Source organism: Barbus barbus, assembly GCF_936440315.1.
Source record: "Barbus barbus genome assembly, chromosome: 48".
In the NCBI taxonomy this organism is placed as follows: Eukaryota; Metazoa; Chordata; class Actinopteri; order Cypriniformes; family Cyprinidae; genus Barbus; species Barbus barbus.
This window is the reverse complement of record NC_136726.1, coordinates 23071333-23090872: the sequence shown is the minus strand read 5'-3', so window position 1 is coordinate 23090872 and position 19540 is coordinate 23071333. Positions and strand designations below refer to the sequence as shown.

The following is a 19540-nucleotide window of genomic DNA, read 5'->3' as shown; positions in this document are numbered from 1 at the left end:
TACTATAGTATTACCTCTTGACCTTTTTTTAGATGTCCATTAATGTTTTGTAAAGGTAGGCTAGGGTAAAAAAAAGACTTTGTCCTTAAATTTGACTTATTTTGCAATATTAATAATAATACAGTAGTCTGCATTTGAAGTAAATCAAAACCTTTAATCAAAGTTGTCCTAAAACAAGAATGCATTTTGTTTTGAGATTTTAGGACAACTTTGATTAAAGGTTTTGATTTACTTCAAATGTTGACTATAGTGTAATAATAATAATAAACACCTTGTTAACTTCATTTCTGATTCAGTTTAGTTCGATTCTAAAAACACAATGTTCTCTCCAAAGTGTGGCTAGGGTTCACACACACACACACACACACACTCGTGCGCATGCGCAGTCTCCGCCTGCAGCTCGGTCCGTGGCGGCTGCTGCTGTTGTTTCTGTCCGCCGCACCGAGAATCTCCGTGTTTTTCCGCTGCGTTCTCGCCCGCCGCCGTTTATGCGTCTGAACCCGAGCGCCGGGCCCGTGCTGCTCGGTCCGTACTCCCGGTAAACGGCTCGTCTGACCTCGGCTCCGGGAGTTATGCGCTCAAATGAGGCCTACATGCTGAAGCTGTCCTCTTCCTCCTGCTCCTCCTCCTCCTCCCATGCATGAATCTCGCCGTGATGGCTGATGATCAACAACAACAGCCCGGTGCTCCCGGAGCGTCCCTGCAGAGCCCCGAGGCGACGGCGCTGCAGTACAACAAGATCAAGAATTCAATTTGGTAAGAGATCCGATCTGGGTCCGATCTCAAAAACACTCCTGCGCATCAACACTCATCTCTGCCCTCAGAGAGAGAGATGGAGCACCTTGCGTGCATATGACGGTTTGCGCTTGAAACAGGGTGTCTGATTTCGTTGCATGCGATGTTTGATTGTTTACATAGGATGTCTGATGTTAAATGGACAGCAGGCCTGTATTTCAGCGCATGGGTTGTGTTTGATTTCCTTGCATGGCATATCTGGTTTCAGTGCATGTGATTATGGCAGGTTTAGAATTGCATTAGATTGTCTGATTTCATTGCTTGGATCTGATGTCGGATTTTATTGCGTGGACTTTTTAATGTATCTGCATGGGATGTCTGATTTCATTGCATGCATCTGATTTCAAATGCAAGTGATACATGATGTCATTGCATATGACTGTTTCAAAGTCTGTTTCTATTTCCATTGCATTTGGGTGCCTGAATATATTGCATGGGATGTCTGATTTCAAATAATATCTGGTTTCAGTGCATGGGGATGTCTGATTTCTTTGCATGCAATGTTTGATTGTTTACATAGGATGTCTGATGTCAAATGGACAGCAGGCCTGTATTTTAGTGCACGGGAATGTCTGATTTCATTCCAGTGATTGTATGATTTCATTGCATGGCATATCTGGTTTCAGTGTATGCGATTATGGCTGGTTTATAAATGCAAAATTGTCTGATTACATTGCTTGGATCTGATGTTGGATTTTATTGCATGGATTTTCTAATGTCTCTGCATGGGATGTCTGATTTCAAATGCAAGTAATACATGATGTCATTGCATGTGTTTCAAAGTCTGTTTCTATTGCATGTGATGTCTGATTTTTATTGCATGGATTTTCTGATGTCACTGCATTAGATTTTATTGTAAGGGACATATATGATATCAGTGTGTCACATTTGATTTTAGTCCTGATTTAATTTAATGGATTGTCTGATTTTATTGCATGGTATATCTGATTTAAAATGCAAGTGGTACATGATGTCATTGCATGTGACCGTTTCAAAGTCTGTTTCTATTTCCATTGCATATGGATGCCTGAATTTATTGCATGGATTTTCTAATGTCACCGCATGGAATGTCAGATTTCAAATAATATCTGGTTTTAATGCATGGGGATGTCTTATTTGATTTCAGGAGTTATGCAGGAGTGTTAGTTCGTTGCATATCTAGTTTTAAGTGCATGTGATTATGTTTGGTTTATGACTCCATTAGATTGTCTGTCTGATTTTATTGCTTTTATACAATGTCTGGTTTTATTTAAAATGTAATTTAATTTTCTAATGTCACTGGGAAATCTGTTTATGTCTGATTTCTAATTTCATTTAGATGGCTGATTTCTAGCATGGATTTTATTTTATTTATTTTTTTGTCACTGCATGGAATGTAATTGCAAAGGATGTCTGATTTGATTCCATGGCATGCATGTAATGTATGATTTCAATGCATGTGATTATGCCTGATATTTAATTTTTGCATTTGAATGTCTGATTTCAGTTGCAATGGATGCATGACTTCATTGCATGGGGGTGATGTCTGAATTGATCTCATGGATTTTCAATGAGATAAAAACAGACATCATCTCCATACATTTAAATCATACATCCAAATGCAATAAAATCAGACATCCCATGCAGTGACATCAGAATATCCTAGCAATTAAAACAGACACCCTAATGCAACTGGAAATCAGACTTAATCATATAAGATCAGACATAAGATATACCATGCAAAGGCCTCAGATATCCTACATGCAATGACATCAGAAAACCAATGAGACAAAATCAGACAACGTCCCCATGCAATAAAATCAGGCATCATATCCAAGCAATAGAATCATTGCAATGAAATTAATCAGGCATACTTGCATTATTTGCATTTTAAATCAGATATGCCATGCATTGACAAGTAATATGTGATTTGAATGCACATGATTGTATTTTGTGATTGCATTGATATGATGTCTGATTTTATTGCATGGATTTCTGATGTCACTGCATGTCATATCTTTTTTCAAATGCAAGAAATAACTGATATCAGTACGTGATGCGACCATGTCAACGTCTGTTTCTATTTTGATTGCATTTGGATGTCTGAGTTTAGGTGAAATTTATGTATGATTTCATTGCTTGAATTGTATGGTTTCAGTTGCAAAGGGGTGATGTCTAATTGCCTTGCATGAATGTTTGATTTCAGTTACATGCGACGTCTGAAGTCCACTTACACCTAATTTCCTATAAAAATCAGACATGAAAATGATTTTAGATGATTTACATGAACTTAATGTCCATGAAAGCTTAATTTCTCCAGAAACAACAAACCTGTTAGTTGAATAGACAAGTGGTGTAGAAACACACCTGCCCTGACTCGACCTTTGACACGGTCATTAAGAATTAAAGAAGAGCCGGTGCTTTTTCTATGAATTCTTTTATCTTAAACAAGTGCAACCACCTCCGAGAAATGCTCTGCCTGTTATCAGGAACTCAACTGCATGTCTTTTTCCCCACTGTGTTCATGCTTGAAGCACAACTGCTCTAATAATCCGTTTTTCTTGTTTTACAGCAAATCTGTACAATCAAAAGTGGAGAGTATATTGGTAAGTCTCTCATGTTATTAATTATGAATGTTTATGCAATGTGCTTTCAATTTTTGTGTATCCAGACAGATAATTTGGACTCTAAGTCTAAATTTAGATTCTGCATGAGCGATGTTCAGAGTTATTATTTAAAATGTTGCAACGTTGCTTGACAAGTGTAAACTGTAATAAACTATAATCCTTGGTCAATAAATTTGAAATATTAGTAACTATTTATGAATATTAAAGTTTTATTTCTATTGCCACTGTTTATAAAATTAATTAGCATTTTTAGAGATAACATTTCATAAATATTGCATTAGAAAGGTTACATATAAATTAATTTCCTTTTGTAAAAACACCTATCTAATTTCCATAGGTTTATATATTGATATAAGTAAATACTGTTAAATTATTGGATATTGATTTCTAAATTGTTCCTAAAGTTTTCATTAGGATTTAAAAAAATAATTCTACTACTGAATTTACCATGAAAATGGAGATATGGTGTTAAATAATAATAATAATAATAATAAAAAATAGCATCTTGTTGATTCATCACACTGAAAATGGAAGGTCAAGCCGAGCACATTGCATCGTGGGATACAGTATTGTGCATCAAGTGCTCTAGTTGTATAATGCACGCTTTGGCAAGTGTAGATCATAGAAGTGTTATGTGCATACAGACAATTAGCACAGTATGCATGCATTATTAAAAACATTAAACAAGACATTTATGATGACCTTTAAAATGCAGATTCATCATTGTTTTTAGATGTACAAGCATTGCATTTACACAAATGTTTTTATGAATTGTTTTGCATCTGTGAATGAGGTCATTAGTTTGTGAGTCATATTTCGTGAATGTCTTCATATTGAGACAATTCTGATCGTGTAAAGAATATAATAGTGATATTCGTTACTGTCTGACGGTGTGATTTATTTTTAGTTCCAGCACTCGTGTGTGTGTGTGTGTGTGTCATCTGAAGGCCGCTCACTTTTATCAAAACAGTGCTTTCTGCAGCCGTTGCATCTAGAGTTGCCCATAGTTATTTGTCAACAGCGAGTGTGTCAGTGTCCTGCTATGTCTGTATAGTAATTTATTATCATATAATTGATATTATATAGTTGTCATAGTTCTTCCTTACCATGTTTGTAGGATTTACACCACTTTTTACTCCAAAATTGCTAGTAACTTTCATAAATATTTATGATTAAGTTGCAAGTAACACATTGAATTAAATGTGAAATTTAAATTTACAAAGACTGAAATAGTATTTCCTTGTCAAATGTACTTCACTAATCTTTGTTTTATTTTGTGAAATCATTTTTACAGTGTATCTGAATGTTAATGCAAAATCTTTAATATCAACATGTTTTCAACAAAGTACTAACATCTTATTCACATTTAAAAGTACTACGTTTTTTTACATTTTAAAGTACTAACATATTTTCAATGAAGTACTGACTCTTTTTACCATTTTAAAATGCTATGTTTTTAATTTTTTTTATATATTTTAAACAAAGTACTAACATGTTTTGTAAAGTTTTAAATGAAATACTTGTTTTCAACAAACTACTTACAAAGTACTAATGTTTTAACATCTTAACAATAATATAATTTTTTTTTTTTTTTTTTATCATGTACTTTTGGGCATACTGGATGTTATAGCTAAAAATACACTTTTGACTATATTTAATATGACATTATTTTTGCATTAAAAGTGTTGTCTAAAACAGTTGTTGTAGACAATTAGATTCTGAATATTTAACACCAAAAAAGCACCAGTGTAACAATATGTTGTAAATATATGTATAAATAGCATTATGTAAAATAAATGTTTAAAATTACATTTTTGCTATGTTTTTTTTTTATTAATCGCTTTGATTAATCAACAGTTGAACTGATTTATAGAAATGAACAGAAATTGAATTCAACAAGATTATCTTATTAACTTATATATTTGTAATATTCATAAATATTTGCTATATCACCTAGCCCACTTGTACTGCAGTAATTCTGTGAATAATCATATAAATGTCATAGTATTTGTGTATGGTAATCATTCAGTACCACAGTATATATTCAAGTACCGTGTTATTAGCATAAACGTTACCATGGCAACACCACAGTAATTTTTGTAAGATTGTTTGAGTTCATTCTCAAAATAGTTGAGCAAAATTCATGTAATTTAGCTTCTTGTGAGTCATTCATTGCAGTTGTCTTAGTGCTGTTTTGCAGATGATTACTTTTTGTTGGGAATTATTTGTTGGAGGCCTTTTTAGTTTGATGTGACGTGGCATTTCAGTAAAGTTAGACAAACTATATATATATATATATATATATATATATATATATATATATATATATCACAATTAAATGTTTATAAGCACAAGTGTTTAGGAAAGTACTATAGTGGTTTCTGTGTCTGTTTAGTGTTTAAAATTAAATAAAAAGTTATTGTGGGGAAAAAAAGTTTGGTTTGTTATCAGATGTATATGATCCTGATAGAGACCTTTGAGTTGTGATGATTATATGCAAAAAAAAAAAAAAAAAAGGAATGGAATGGAATTGACTAGAATGGAATGGAGTTGAATTGAATAGAATGAAATGAAATGGAGTAGACTGAATTAAATGGAATGCAATTGTATAAGATTGGAATTAAATAGATTGAAATAGAATGGATTTGAATATACTGGAATGGAATGAAATGATATAGATTGGAATTGAATTGAATAGAATGGATTGGAATAGAATAGAATTGAGTGGGATTGTGTAGAATGGAATGGATTTGAATAGATTGGAATAGAAAACAATGAAGTAGAATTGTATAAATTGGAATGGAATTGAATGCAATTATATAGATTGAAATTGAATGGATTGGAATGGAATAGTATGGAATGTTTATTGGTTTGATAGACATTGTTGTAGATGCACCTGTACAGTACATTCTAATGAAAAAATGTGCAAATAAACAGGAACTTACTGAGCTACTCAAACTTTTATTTTTTAACCATAGTTAAAGAGTGTGTTTGGCACAGCATGACGCAGAGCAGCATGCAACTTTTATAAAATGCCTGGAACAGCAATATGATACAAGACACCAATGTTCACTTAGTAGTTTAATCATAGTCAAAATAACTCTTTCACCAGTTACTTGGTACGACTAGCTGTTTGTAAAAGCAACATACTATCGATCTTCAAACGCAACTCGTCCAACCCGAATTTAGTTGCATTATAAATATGGCACCAAATACAGTTTTGTGTGGTGGAATACAATGTACAATAGAGCCACAGTGAAAAACAGCATTTTGTGCTTTGTTGCTCAGTGATTGGCCAGTAACACCTGTTGCTGCTGTACAGCCAATCAGACGCAAGATATCTATTCTGTACATCATATTGCATTAGAATGATGCTTATCAATAGTCACAGTCACAGTCGTTATTGAAGGTGTTTAGTAATAATAAAGCCTTTAAAGAGTCACACAGAATAAGAATAAGGCTGGATGGAAGGATTTATGACGGCTACCTGGTACATTTAGGAAATAACAGTGAATTGTCTTTTATTTTTTTATTTACTCTCATTGGCTGTCAAGCCTCACCCCATTCATGAGCGCCGGTTTCTCCTAGCAACAAAGAGGCAAATAGAATAGGACGAGGTGAGAGGAATTCATTCTCACCAGCCAATTAAATGCGAGGTGGGCGGAGCCTGTACTGAAACGACGTGTTGCCAGTGTGTCAGCATTGACATGCATGTTTACTCTCAGGGTTTACATGGCAACCGGCTAAGAGCAGGGCAGGATTGCAGCTTTGCTGCTGGTCATATGCGCAGATACACTCCGGTTCTGTGTGCCTGGCCGACTCGAGGAGCTCTGGCTCTGCCTGTACAATACGGCAACCTTGCAGAAATGAACGCAGGAGAAGACAGTGTGTGGGAATTTGATATTGTGCATGATAATAATTAATTCAAATGATTGCACTTTCACAAATTAAGAAAGTGTGGTGTTTATTTTATATCTCTACATTATGAAAACATGGAAATTCAGTGAAATTCTTAATATTAATTAATATAATTGTATGATAAGTTAATGTTTTTCTGTTTTTCGCAAACAATGCAGTCGATAGCCTTATAGCAAGTATCACAGACGATGCTTAAATAATCAATAAGTAAAAATCACGATCATCATTAAAATTATTAATCTTGCAGCCCTAGGAAGTTGTTTCCTAAAATGCTTGATGTGTCATTAAATCATTAAAATAATAATAATAATAGTAATAATTTAAAAAAAATTGCAGTTTTTTCATTAACAGTTTATTACATTTAATTGCACATGCTGGGTTTTTGTTTTTTAGAGTAAAAATAATGTCAAACTTGCTTGAAATTAGTGTGACTGTATCTGATTAATGAAGCAACATTGTAACACGATGCATTACTATAAATGTAATGATTTAAACAAGGTGCCGACTTGCTAAAACAAGCAAAATATATATAAATTTTTTCCCACATCAAAATAAACTTTTTGTTGGAAAAACTGTTGTTCTCAAATATGATGTGACTGTAATTTTTTGGGAAAAAATACATTTAAGTTAGTCATAGAATTTGACTGATTTTAACACTTTAATTATATGTGATACCTGCATGTAACTGTTAACATGCTGTGATTTATAAAATAATTTTAAACTGCGAAATGCCCTTGTCTCATATTCCTTGCATTGTTCATTCACACAGCAAGATGTTGAGAAGTTTACAGATATCGAAAAGCTCTACCTCTACCTTAAGTTGCCTTCTGGTCCCAGTAGTGGCAATGACAAAAGGTACATGTTATTTTTTTATCTACATTATTCCTTTCCATATCCCCCTCCTCTCCTTTTATGATTTCAAACACCTCATGAGCCATTTGTGATTGTTGTGCTTTGCAATATCAAATACACTCATGTGTGATAATTATGATTCATTCATGTTTGCATTCAGTGAAACATGCATATATGAAATGCATTTATGAAACAAAATCAAAGCATATGCAAGTATCATTTTTTTTGTAATATTGTCTATTTTAGCATTTGTTGTCAGCTTCACATTGATTCATGATTCATTAAAGCTAATCATTTCACTATTAGAATTGATTTTGTGTAAATTATGACATTGCAATACCAAGCTTCCTGTGTTTTATAATTTGTTTCCCCTTATCTGTCCATCATGTCAACCCCTCTTTCCCAACATGATGTCCAATAGAACTGAAAATCAGAGGGGCTCTGCAAGTCCTGCGATATGGTACTACAACTTTAACTATACTAAAGGGAAAAGAATTTTGAAGTAATATGTAACATGATATATTATACAGGACCAACAGAAGTACACACAGCTTTCTGGTGCTACACAATCACTGTTTCAAGCCTTTCTTTTCCTCTGTTTTCCCAATAGCGACCAGAACTCCATGTCGTCCAGCCGGACTCAACAGATGTACGCATTCAACTGGATCCGAAATCACTTGGAAGAGCACCCAGAAACCTCACTGCCAAAACAAGAGGTGTACGACGAATACAAGTGAGTGATTTAACGCTGCAGTAATGGACAGAGGTTGTGTTTGCTTGTACTCATCAGTTTCTCATGCTGTGTTTCAGGAGTTATTGTGACAATCTGGGCTACCATCCTTTAAGCGCAGCTGATTTCGGAAAGATCATGAAAAATGTTTTTCCGAACATGAAGGCACGCCGTTTGGGCATGAGGGGGAAATCAAAATATCCTTTTGTGGGGGAAAATCTTATATGTTTAGTATACTGTAGATTGTAACATTCAATACACCTAATGCATGACAACATTTGCTTTTGAAACATTTTGTATGCATTGAGAATTGTTGTGAACCTTTACGATGCATTACATACTGCTACAGCGGGCTGAGAAAAAAAGCATTTGTGCACATGCCGTCACTCCCTAACCTGGACTTGCACAAATCAGGAGATGGGGTCAGTATCTTGCTCCTGTCAAATCCAACACAAGAGATTCATATCAGTTTGTTTTAAATGCCCTAATTACAACAACATTGTGTGCAGGCTTGATAAGCAAATCCCCTCTTATCCCCCCTCTTCTTTAGTGTGATTTGTTGGAGTCGACCGGACAGTCTCCCAGTGCTGAGGATGAGATGCGTTCGGCAGCTTGCGGTCTGGTCTGTGAATGGGCTCAGAAGGTTTTGAGTCGCCAGTTTGACAGTGTGGAGGAACTGGCACGCTTTCTTCTCAACAGTCATTATATAGGCACTAAGTCCATGGCAGCTCTTACTGTTATGACTGGAACGCCAACAGGCAAGAAACAAACATTACCTTGCATACAAAAGATGATGCATGAAAATGTTGGTTGTAGCAGCTACTGGTTTACTTGTGTGGCATTCAAACTATGTTCATTTCTTGTTTCTAACTTGAACCTCTTTGATAAAAACCAGGTATGAAAACCCCTACGCCTGTCTCTGCCTTTGTGCCAACCGGTGAAGCCAACTCATTCCAGCCCCAAGTGAAGACCCTCCCTTCGCCTTCTGTAGATGCCAAACAGCAGCTGCAGCGGAAGATCCAGAAGAAACAGCAGGAGCAGAAGCTCACCTCTCCTTTGCCCACCGATGCCCAGGCCAGAAGGGCAGAGGCGGGCACACCTGGCCCTGGATCCAGCCTGACCTCTGGAAGTCCTGCACTACTGTCCCCTCAACCAACCATAGGCATTGTGGTCACTGCTGTTCCAAGTCCTATCACAGTAAGGAAATTTTGGTTGATAGCAGGGTATGGATGATTTGACATTGCTCAATGGACAAGTGATTTAGATTGTGCCTTTGTTTGCAGGTTCAGAGAAACAGGCAACTAATGACCTCTCCAAGTCCTGTTGGGGCCACAGAGGGAAAAGTTGTACCTGTTAACTTCCAGGTTGTGACACAATCTGTTAAGCAGTCTCCAAAAACACCCCAAAATATCCCTGCCAGCCCAGTCGGTGACAGGTTGGCTAGACACCGATATGCTCAGATTTTACCTAAACCATCTGCCACAAGCGCCATTGCCCTTCGCTCGCCCCCAACTCTCCTCATCACCAACAGTCCCATCAAGACAGTGATGCCCACACCCCATGTTAGCTCTGTAAATGTGGTCAAGATGACTGCAATTTCATTAGCGCCTAGCAGTAGCAGTAGTAGTAGTAGTACTCCTACCCCGTTGCGACCTGCTTCAGCGGGTGTCAGTAGCACAGTTTCCCTGGAAGAATCTAGTCAAACCCATCAAGGTCAGAATGGGGCATCTGTCATGTCTCTTCAGTCATCTGGGAAAGCTGGACGTCCCTCCACGACCCTAACCCCATCAGCGTCCACTGTTACCAATGAGATAAAAGTGACATTTGAAGCTGTGAATGACAGTAACTTAGCTACTGCTGTTGATAAACAAAGCACTGCATCAGGGGCAAGTACAGGACTAAAGAACGAAAGAGCCACTAAATTCAGGGCTTCCAGTGAACCCTCTCTTTTTATTAAGGCGTCCCCTGTGCCTGAGAGAGTGGTAAGGGCCAAGAGTGACTCTACAACCCCTTCAAGTACAATCATGGGGGCTCTGGCCCCGAGCAGCAATAACAACAACAATCAACCAGAAAGTACTTTGTATTTAACTGTTACTAGCCAGAATGTAGACGCGGAATTGTCATCCATTTGTGCGGTGGCAACTGCAAGCACTTCTTCTAAAGATGCTGGCTTTGGTCAAAAAAGCCCTCGAAAACGCTCTGCATCTGTTTTGGAAACCCATACAATCCCAGTTAAAAGAGTATTCATTTCCCAGCAACCTCTGGATGTTAGCAGCAATACCAAGCCTGGTATTGTAATAGCAGCTAAGAAGATTCAGAGACCTGGCACAACAGCAAGACCAGAGAGCGCTCCATGCAAAGTTGCACTAAAACAGAGTAGCTCTCTTCCGACTCAAATCTTGGCTCTTTCTGACACTCCCATTGGAGCCCTGGGCACCTCTCAGACTGTTAATCCTCAGAGCTCTTCACAAATCGAGAATGAAGTTGCCGATATTAGTCTGAATGAAACTGCTTCTGGTAATAGCACAGCTTTACTGCAGCAAATCCCAAGTCACCAACAGATCAGCAGGGACGTTTCTCAGGAGGTATCTGCTGTAATTGAGCTCAAGAGTTCGCTGCAAGACTACTCGCAACAGATGCAAACAGAACACAAGCAGATTGCAGCTAATCCGTTACCATTGATGGCCCAGGCGACTGGGACCACCAGTCAGCTCACTCTTCAGCAGGACATTGTTGATTTTGCAGGAGCCCAAGCAAGCATGGACTATTTCCCCTTCAATGATGATGATATGACCCAGGACAGTATTGTAGAAGAGCTTGTACAGATGGAGGAACAGATGAAGTTGAATAGCAGCTTACAGTCCTACTTGAGCTGTGTTGATATATCCCTACAAGGTCAAGCAACAGTTGGCCAAGGAACAATCCTGTCACCCCATCAGACAAGTACACAGTTCTATCATTCCTCCCACAGTAGCGCCACTCCAATCCACACGCCAACTCCGACACCCACACCGACACCAACGCCTACTCCAACTCCTACCTCCGAGATGCTACCAGGGGGTCATAGCTTGACCAGAGAAAGCCCTTGTTCTCGAATGGCTACTGTTACCCCAGTGGATAGCATCTTAGGTGGGCGCCATACACCCATCAGCACTCCACTGTCAAACTGCAGCAGCAGTGTTCCTCCGAGTCCCATTGAATGCCGCAATCCCTTTGCCTTCACTCCTATAAACTCCAGTATAACTGGATATCACGATGGTAGTGTTGTATCCAGCAGTCCAGTGAAACCCATGCAAAGGCCAATGGCCACTCACCCAGATAAAGCCAAGCTGGAGTGGATCAACAACAGGTACAACAGCACCGCAGGATCTCCCGTTATCTCCACCAACTCCACCATTGGTATCCTGCCCAGTTACCAGGATCTGGTCGAGGACCACTTCCGTAAACCACATGCTTTTGCCATCCCAGGTCAATCTCTCCAGTCTCAGTCAAGGCATCAGGACGGAAACTTGGGAAGGTTGACAACCATTTCCCCTGTGCAACAAGGACAGCAAATCACCCTTAGCAGCAAGCAAGAAAGTTTTGCCGTTCCAGCTCCGTTGGACAACAAAGGGGCAGGAAGCACATCTGCGTCTGGAGGGGGAACCTTCAGGTGTCGCAGCGTTAGCCCGGCAGTTCGCCAGCGTAACCTTAGTGGCACCACTGCACAAACAGTCACCACCCCGAGGTCTGTTGTTTCTCCCTTTAATTGCCCCCTGACTTCTGAGGTCCTGAACATTTTGTCCAACAGCCAGTCTGTTATCAGTGCCAGCAGCTTGGCCCAGAGGAGCCAGTCAGTTCCACTGAACATCATGATGCAGTCTGAGCTGCTGCCCGTCAGTCACCAGGCGCAGCAAAGCAATAGTGCTAAGATCACCACTGTGCTCCTTAGCAAGATGGACACGGATGGAGATGATGCAGTGCGAGGGCTAGGCATAAATAACCTGCCCGCCAATTACACAGCACGGATGAATTTAACCCAAATCCTGGAGACAACACAGGGCTTCTCCGCGGGTCCCAACTCTCAGAACCAGCAGCTGCCTCTGGACTCAAGCCCTTCGCCCTTTGACTTCCAGAAGACGGGTTACCTCATAAGCACGGGGGAGGAGCAAGTCACCTTCTCCAGTGGTGACAGTCAAGCACAATCAGGCTCTCGACTGCAACAGCCGGAAGAGCAGCTTCAGCTCCAAGAACCGCATTTGGAGCTGCAAAACCAACAGTTACAACTCCAGAACCAACAGCTGCGACTTCAAGACCCACAGTTGCAATTCCAGGACCAACAGTTGCAGTTGCCGGACCAACAACCGTTACAGGATGACCCAGATCTCAGCCAGCAGCACTTGTTGCCCCAAACCTCGCAGCAGGTTGTGGAGCAGCAAGAGCAGCTGGACTTCAACACTACCGTCAAGGATCTCTTGGGGGAGGACAGCCTCAACCCCAGTTCGCAACTCGTCGGACAAGTGGCGTCAGAACTCAGTGCTGTGGCCTCTGACTTTTCCAGCGATATCCGGTTGACTTCTGACCTTTCAAGTAGCATTACTGACCTGAACACTTTGGACCCCAACTTGCTGTTTGACCCCAGTCAGCAGCAGGACCAATATGAAGACGCCACACTGGAAGAACTGAAGAACGATCCTCTGTTTCAGCAGATTTGCAGCGATACTGTGAATTCTGCTGGTTTCGATTGGCTGGAGAATAAAGACCAGCCGACTGTGGAAATGTTGGGATAATATTATTTCCTGTTCCTTTACTGTTGATGTTGCTGTTGTCGTCGTTGTTTATATTTATGGTTTCTGTTCCGTATTTTTTTTTGTGTGTTGCGACGTTTTGTGTATCCTTTACGTACAAAAGTATTGAATGACGTGTCTGTGCAGCAAAAATCTGGACGCATTGGACTGTCCAGTTTAAGGTGCCAGCCTGAGAGAAATCTCTTACAGGCATGTGCTATATCTGCATTTTTTACAGTTGTTTTGTTTGTATTCTTGTTGTATGATTTCATGGATCATTCCAGTCATTTCTCCCCATTCAGAAGTCATTTATAGTGGATGGTCAGATATTTCCTCTAGTTCCAGCTGGTAGTAGAGTACGTTCAGTATAATGAGACATAACCTGGTGCACAAGCATATCCCTTTTATATATTTCCTTCCTCTAAAACCATAGTGGATATTGAGAACATGCATGCAACATTTGCTCTTGTATTTCAACGAAATGCAATATTCCAAGTGACGAATCGTTGACTTTGGGGAAACACCCTTTCTAGACAGTTGTCTTAGCATCCTATAATGTGGCTTTGCGAGTTTGATAGGAGACCAAAAGATTGCAAAAGAGTGCCCCCAAATACCGTAAGTACAGCAGAGGTGAAATAACACATCGACATATCGTAAATCAGTCAGTTCAATGAACTGCAAAGATCTTAGGTGCTACTTGGTGCTGACTTAAAGAATCGCATTTACTGTACTTTTCATCAGCCGTCATTTGTTTTGTCAAAGTGATTTTACACATTTTGGGGGAAAAAGGTATTTAAGGCCATAATACTTGCACTGTTAAATCCAAACTGTTGGGGAGGGATGAGACTTTTGGTTCGTTTTATTCCAGAAAAATGGGAAGATAAGACTCGTCTGCCTTATTTCCAGAGTCTACGGCCTTATTCCATCTCATTGAAGGCAAAATTCAAGAATTTCTTAAAAGAACGAACTTGGTGCACTTGTCGTGAATTAGCAGTTCTCCATGTTCAGATGGTTGCTAGCCATTTCGTAGGCTTTTTAGCATATCATTTCAAACTGGTAGTGATGATGGTATGGTGATGGCTAGATATTCTTACCAACTCGAGATCAACAGGCAAACCTGTGTAGTTTCTCCAGCCTTAAATCCATACCAAAGAGCAGCTGAGGAAGAACAAGAGATTGCGATCCGTTGAGGTTTCCATCTTCAATCGCCCATCATCTAAAAGGGATCTCGACTGTTTTAGTTCATTTTTACAGTAAGTGAATTCACATTCGTGTAAATTATGTATATGGCGGATGTATAGTTGGGGAGCATGTTGTACAAGTTCACGAAGGCTACGTTTCTAGGCTAGTAGTGCGACATTTGTAAAAAGGACATAGTTGTCATCATGAGATTTCCATTTCATCAAGATGCTAATGGTGATGATTTGTAGGTAGATTCGAGTGCCCTTAAGAAGAAAACGCTGATCATAACGAGCCCATAGCCAGCACGATATTTCGCTTGTTACGTTTCTGGCTTCCTGTGATGTGCTAGTAAATGTTGGGTCTGTAACTTGCTAATGTACCATTTTTCTTAGGAGTGTATTGGTTCCTGCATACGCAGATGTGATGTGTAAATGAAGAGAGGATATAATAGCATGGATTTATCAAGAAAATATAAATAAATTAGATAAGACTTAAATATAAAGTTAATTTAATCGTGGCATAGCTACATGTTGTGTGCAGAGACGAATCAAAAGAGCAGACACTGGAAATGGTTTGAAAACGTTCATCTTATTGCACTAAAAGTTGCGTTTATTTTTCCGTCGACAAACAACAATTGGTGCCCGCGTTGTTTTTCTTCTAATGACAATAAATAGGGGAATTACTCGCTCATGCTCAAAAACGACAATGAATAATTGCCTTGTGTAGCAATGAGCTCTAATCTCAATGAGATCCGCGTTGTACGACTTCTCTTACCTGAGAAGAAAATATGAAAATACGAGATTTAAAAATGACAGCGAGTTTAGAAAAAAAAAAATCCAACATGCTTTACCATGTTATAAAATGACTGTATGTGCGCATGTATGTTAAACTATCTATGGTAGTATTTGTTGTGACCACTCCAATCAAAACCAGACGAGAGGGGACAAAAGTAGTTCTTCAGAAGCTATATGCATTTTACGATGTTTACTAAGTTAAAATAAGTCTGTTTCTGTTCATGAACGTTGTTCTTGTTTTTCGTTTTGAATATATCTTCAATTTTCTTTTTTTTAAATATATAGATATAAAAATGCCTATGTGAAGAAAGCTGTAAATATTTTTTATGTTCTGGCGTTTATTAAGGCACTGATTTAATAACCGTTTTTTATTTTACCAGTAAGACTCCAGTCCTCTTTTGATACACAGGGTTTGACGCCGCAGATGTCATTCGTCAGGTCGGTCTGGTAGAAAACATGTTCATTCTGTCTGTAGATTTGAGCTCTGATGTGCTGGTTTATCTGCTCTATGTGGACAGTAGCTTGTTAATATTGCAGAAGCGTTTCAGCGATGTTTTGTTCTTTTATTTTCTTTTTTTTCCAATGGAAAGTACTCACAGGTGAGTTTTTTTAAGTGGTTTTAAAAGCCAATAAACATTTTTTAAACAACACTTGTGTTGTCCGGAGTGTGTTTGTTCAGTTTGCGCCCTCTGTTGGTTCATATTGACACTGCAGCACACAAAAAAACAACAAAAACCATAAGGTCATGAGGTCATATCATGCATGACTGCAATGCATGCTGGGATCTCACCAACCCTTTACAAATCAACAATATAAATCTATAAAATCTAAATATCAGACATGCACAGGAATTTTTAAGCTTTAAAACAAAGTTAGCTTTTATGACTTTGGTTTAGTTGTTTCTTTTTTGTTTGATTTAGTCTTTTTGTGTACAATTTTTAAGATTGATTTTTATTCATGTTGTGTTTTATGTAAAATGTATTGAGAAGGCTCTTTTAAAGGCACTATATAAAATAAAGTTTATTATTTGTTTAAATTCAATATTGTTAAAAATACTGTTGGCTTTGCAGGGCTGTCCAAACTCTGTCCTGGAGGGCCGGTGTCCTGCAGAGTTTAGGCAAGTTGTGTTGAGGCAAGTTGGAGCTAAACTCTGCAGGACAGCCCTGGCTTAACCAATGCCTTCATATATATTTAATATGCTACTCAAAAACCTGCATACACTGCATAAAATATGTAATTTTATTATATGTATGATATGATTCCGCAACGCACTTAACGATTAGTTGTTGATGATATTAATAGTAATAACTTGATATTATATTACATATATTGATATTGCATCCAGAACTTTATTTATTTCTTGAAACGTAGACCTTAAATCGGGGTTCCTACGGGGTTTGGAAAAGTATGGAATTTGATTTAAGTATTTTTTCGATGTCTGGAAAAGTAAGGGGGAAAAAAAGCAGAGTATGGAAAAAAAATATTTTTGTGTTTCCAGATTTTTGCCCACATTTAGTTTTTTTATAATAGAAAATTCTGAATTTAATGCAAATAAAATTTATCGTACAAGAAGTGAGGTTTCATGGCAGCTGTTTAATGGTTCGCCAAATATGACTGAATTAATTCAAGGTGCACTTGTTTTATTATGCAAAAAGCATGTTATTAGCATTTTGGGTTTCTTCACATTATTATTCTTAGCACCGTATTACATAACCTCAAGGACCTTTGCAAAAATATACAGACTTTTATGTGTGCACAATGAATCATTAAATTGAGCATATAGGACAATGCTGTTGTGCCATCAGCCCATTTCATGCTGTGGTTTCTTGGCCGCCACAGACTATGCTTTAAAGAGACCTAAGGCCTTGAAATATGGCATACTGCCCCAATGAAAGCCAAATCTTAAACACTTTTTTTACAGTACCAGTCTTTTTTATAGAACTTGTCAAATGTTATGCCATCAGCCCGTGTCGTGTCATGGTTTCTCCGCCGCCACAGAGGATGAGTTATATTGGACATTAGGCCTTGATATTAGAGGTACTACCATAAGAAAAGCTACATTTTGAGCAGATAGATCTGTGTTAATTCATGTGCATCCATGCTCTCGTTTTATTCATAGTAAGATGGCAGTGATACACAAAGGTTCTGGTTTTATAAAACTAGAAATTGTAATGCGTAAGAATGCAAAACATTCCCATGCGCATCTTTAGTTTTTTTTTATATTAGGGACACTCTGTATGTTGTCACTTTGAGAAAATCAATGGGAAAAAAACCCCTGAGAAAATAAAAGGATTTAAAGATGACTGTACTATATACCAAATATAAAGCTGAAAATAATGCTCCATGAACCATTTATGTTAAATGGTTAAATATTAAAATGGAAAATAATAAAATTATATAAATTATTTATATGGCATTTGACAATAATAAAACAGTTTCAAATGCATTTATAAATTATATACTAATATATATATATATAATTGTGTGTGTGGTGGGGTTTATTTAAATCACTTATTGATTTGAGAAGATCACTGATGGTCTTTTACTGTTTGTTAAGGGTTTGATCTTTCTCAGTATTTAAGACAAGTTCTGCTGTAATATAATATTGCTAATATAAAACAATAATAAAACACAATTTTATCCTAAACAAGCTCAAAACAAACAAAAAAAAAGCTATTTGCTATGGAAACATTTCTCATTTTTAATTTAATCTAGTGTTAGAAGTAAAAATGGATAAAAATCTATTTAGACATTTTAAAAAGTCAAACTAATACAAGTGACAAGCAAACACAAAATGACTTTAAACAAAAATATAAAAAATAACTACTTCAAACTATTAATAAAACTGCATTATTATCTCAGTGATACTAAAATAACATTGTCTTGTGAATACTTTCTTGATACGTCAGATTATTAATGTATCAAACAGCATTGATGATAAATGCTCTTCTGCATATTCGATCATACGTGCTTTCAGGGGGATAGAGGTCATTCCGCCCAAGCCAGAGGGCAAAGGTCAGAGGTTGTGGAGATGGGGGTTCACCCTGGCCGTGGCTCTGACCAATGAGAGCAGGGCGGTCGGTGTCGTGCCTCTTTCCCATGACCCCACACACATTCACACAATGCTAATGACTTCAGCCCTATTGATCCACAGCCTGCTGTCCAGCGACTGACCGGCTCAGGAAACTACATAGCAGGAGCTGTTTATACAAATATGATATTATATGTGTTATTGTGCTGAGAAGGATCGAGCCCTGGACAGTGAGAGGAGATGTAATCAATCAGCGATCGTCACTGATCAATAACTGATTAAATTGAGCACACTTGAATTAAATTGAGCACAATTGAGTGTGTGTGTGTGTGTGTGTGTATGTGTGTGTGTATATGTGTGTGTGTGTGTGTGTGTGTATATATGTGTGTGTGTTTGTGTGTGTGTGTGTGTGTGTGTGTATATATGTGTGTGTGTGTGTTTTTGTGTGTGTGTGTGTATATATGTATGTATGTATGTGTGTGTGTATATATATATATATATGTGTGTGTGTGTGTATATATGTATGTATGTATGTATGAGTGTGTGTGTGTGTGTGTGTGTATATATATATATATGTGTGTGTGTGTGTGTGTGTGTGTGTGTGTGTGTGTGTGTGTGTGTGCGCGTGCGTGCGTGTGTGTGTATACACACACACATACATACATGTATTCATTTGTTAGTTTGCTAACCGTACATCAAGCATGTTGTATAAAATAAAATAAAAATAAATGTATAGGAAAATAAATGAAGTAATAAATGACTTCCTGCAACAAATATATATTTTTTTATTATTATTGTATTTTTCCTCATTCATTTATTTTCTTTCTTTATTTGTAACCTTTTAACTATTTATTTATGCATGCATT

The 19540-nt window shown here is 37.8% G+C and overlaps 1 protein-coding gene across 1 annotated transcript; it reads left to right on the top strand.

Annotated features, from left to right (window-relative positions):
- Positions 1-385: 385 nt before the first annotated feature.
- rfx7b (regulatory factor X7b) lies at positions 386-16286 on the top strand. The gene is made up of 10 exons (XM_079411742.1): positions 386-756; positions 3347-3380; positions 8089-8174; positions 8593-8631; positions 8782-8904; positions 8982-9102; positions 9243-9323; positions 9452-9659; positions 9797-10098; positions 10185-16286. Exons 1-10 carry the CDS (start codon positions 641-643, stop codon positions 13668-13670), a joined length of 4596 nt encoding a protein of 1531 aa, XP_079267868.1. The 5' UTR covers positions 386-640; the 3' UTR covers positions 13671-16286.
- Positions 16287-19540: the final 3254 nt, after the last annotated feature.

Bases quoted from the DNA above. Each gene is read 5' to 3' on its own strand.
- rfx7b (XM_079411742.1), top strand. From the start codon at position 641: ATGAATCTCGCCGTGATGGCTGATGATCAACAACAACAGCCCGGTGCT. The intron at 757-3,346 runs GTAAGAGATCCG...CTTGTTTTACAG, and splicing joins AAGATCAAGAATTCAATTTG to CAAATCTGTACAATCAAAAG. The intron at 8,632-8,781 runs GTACTACAACTT...TTTTCCCAATAG, and splicing joins TCTGCAAGTCCTGCGATATG to CGACCAGAACTCCATGTCGT.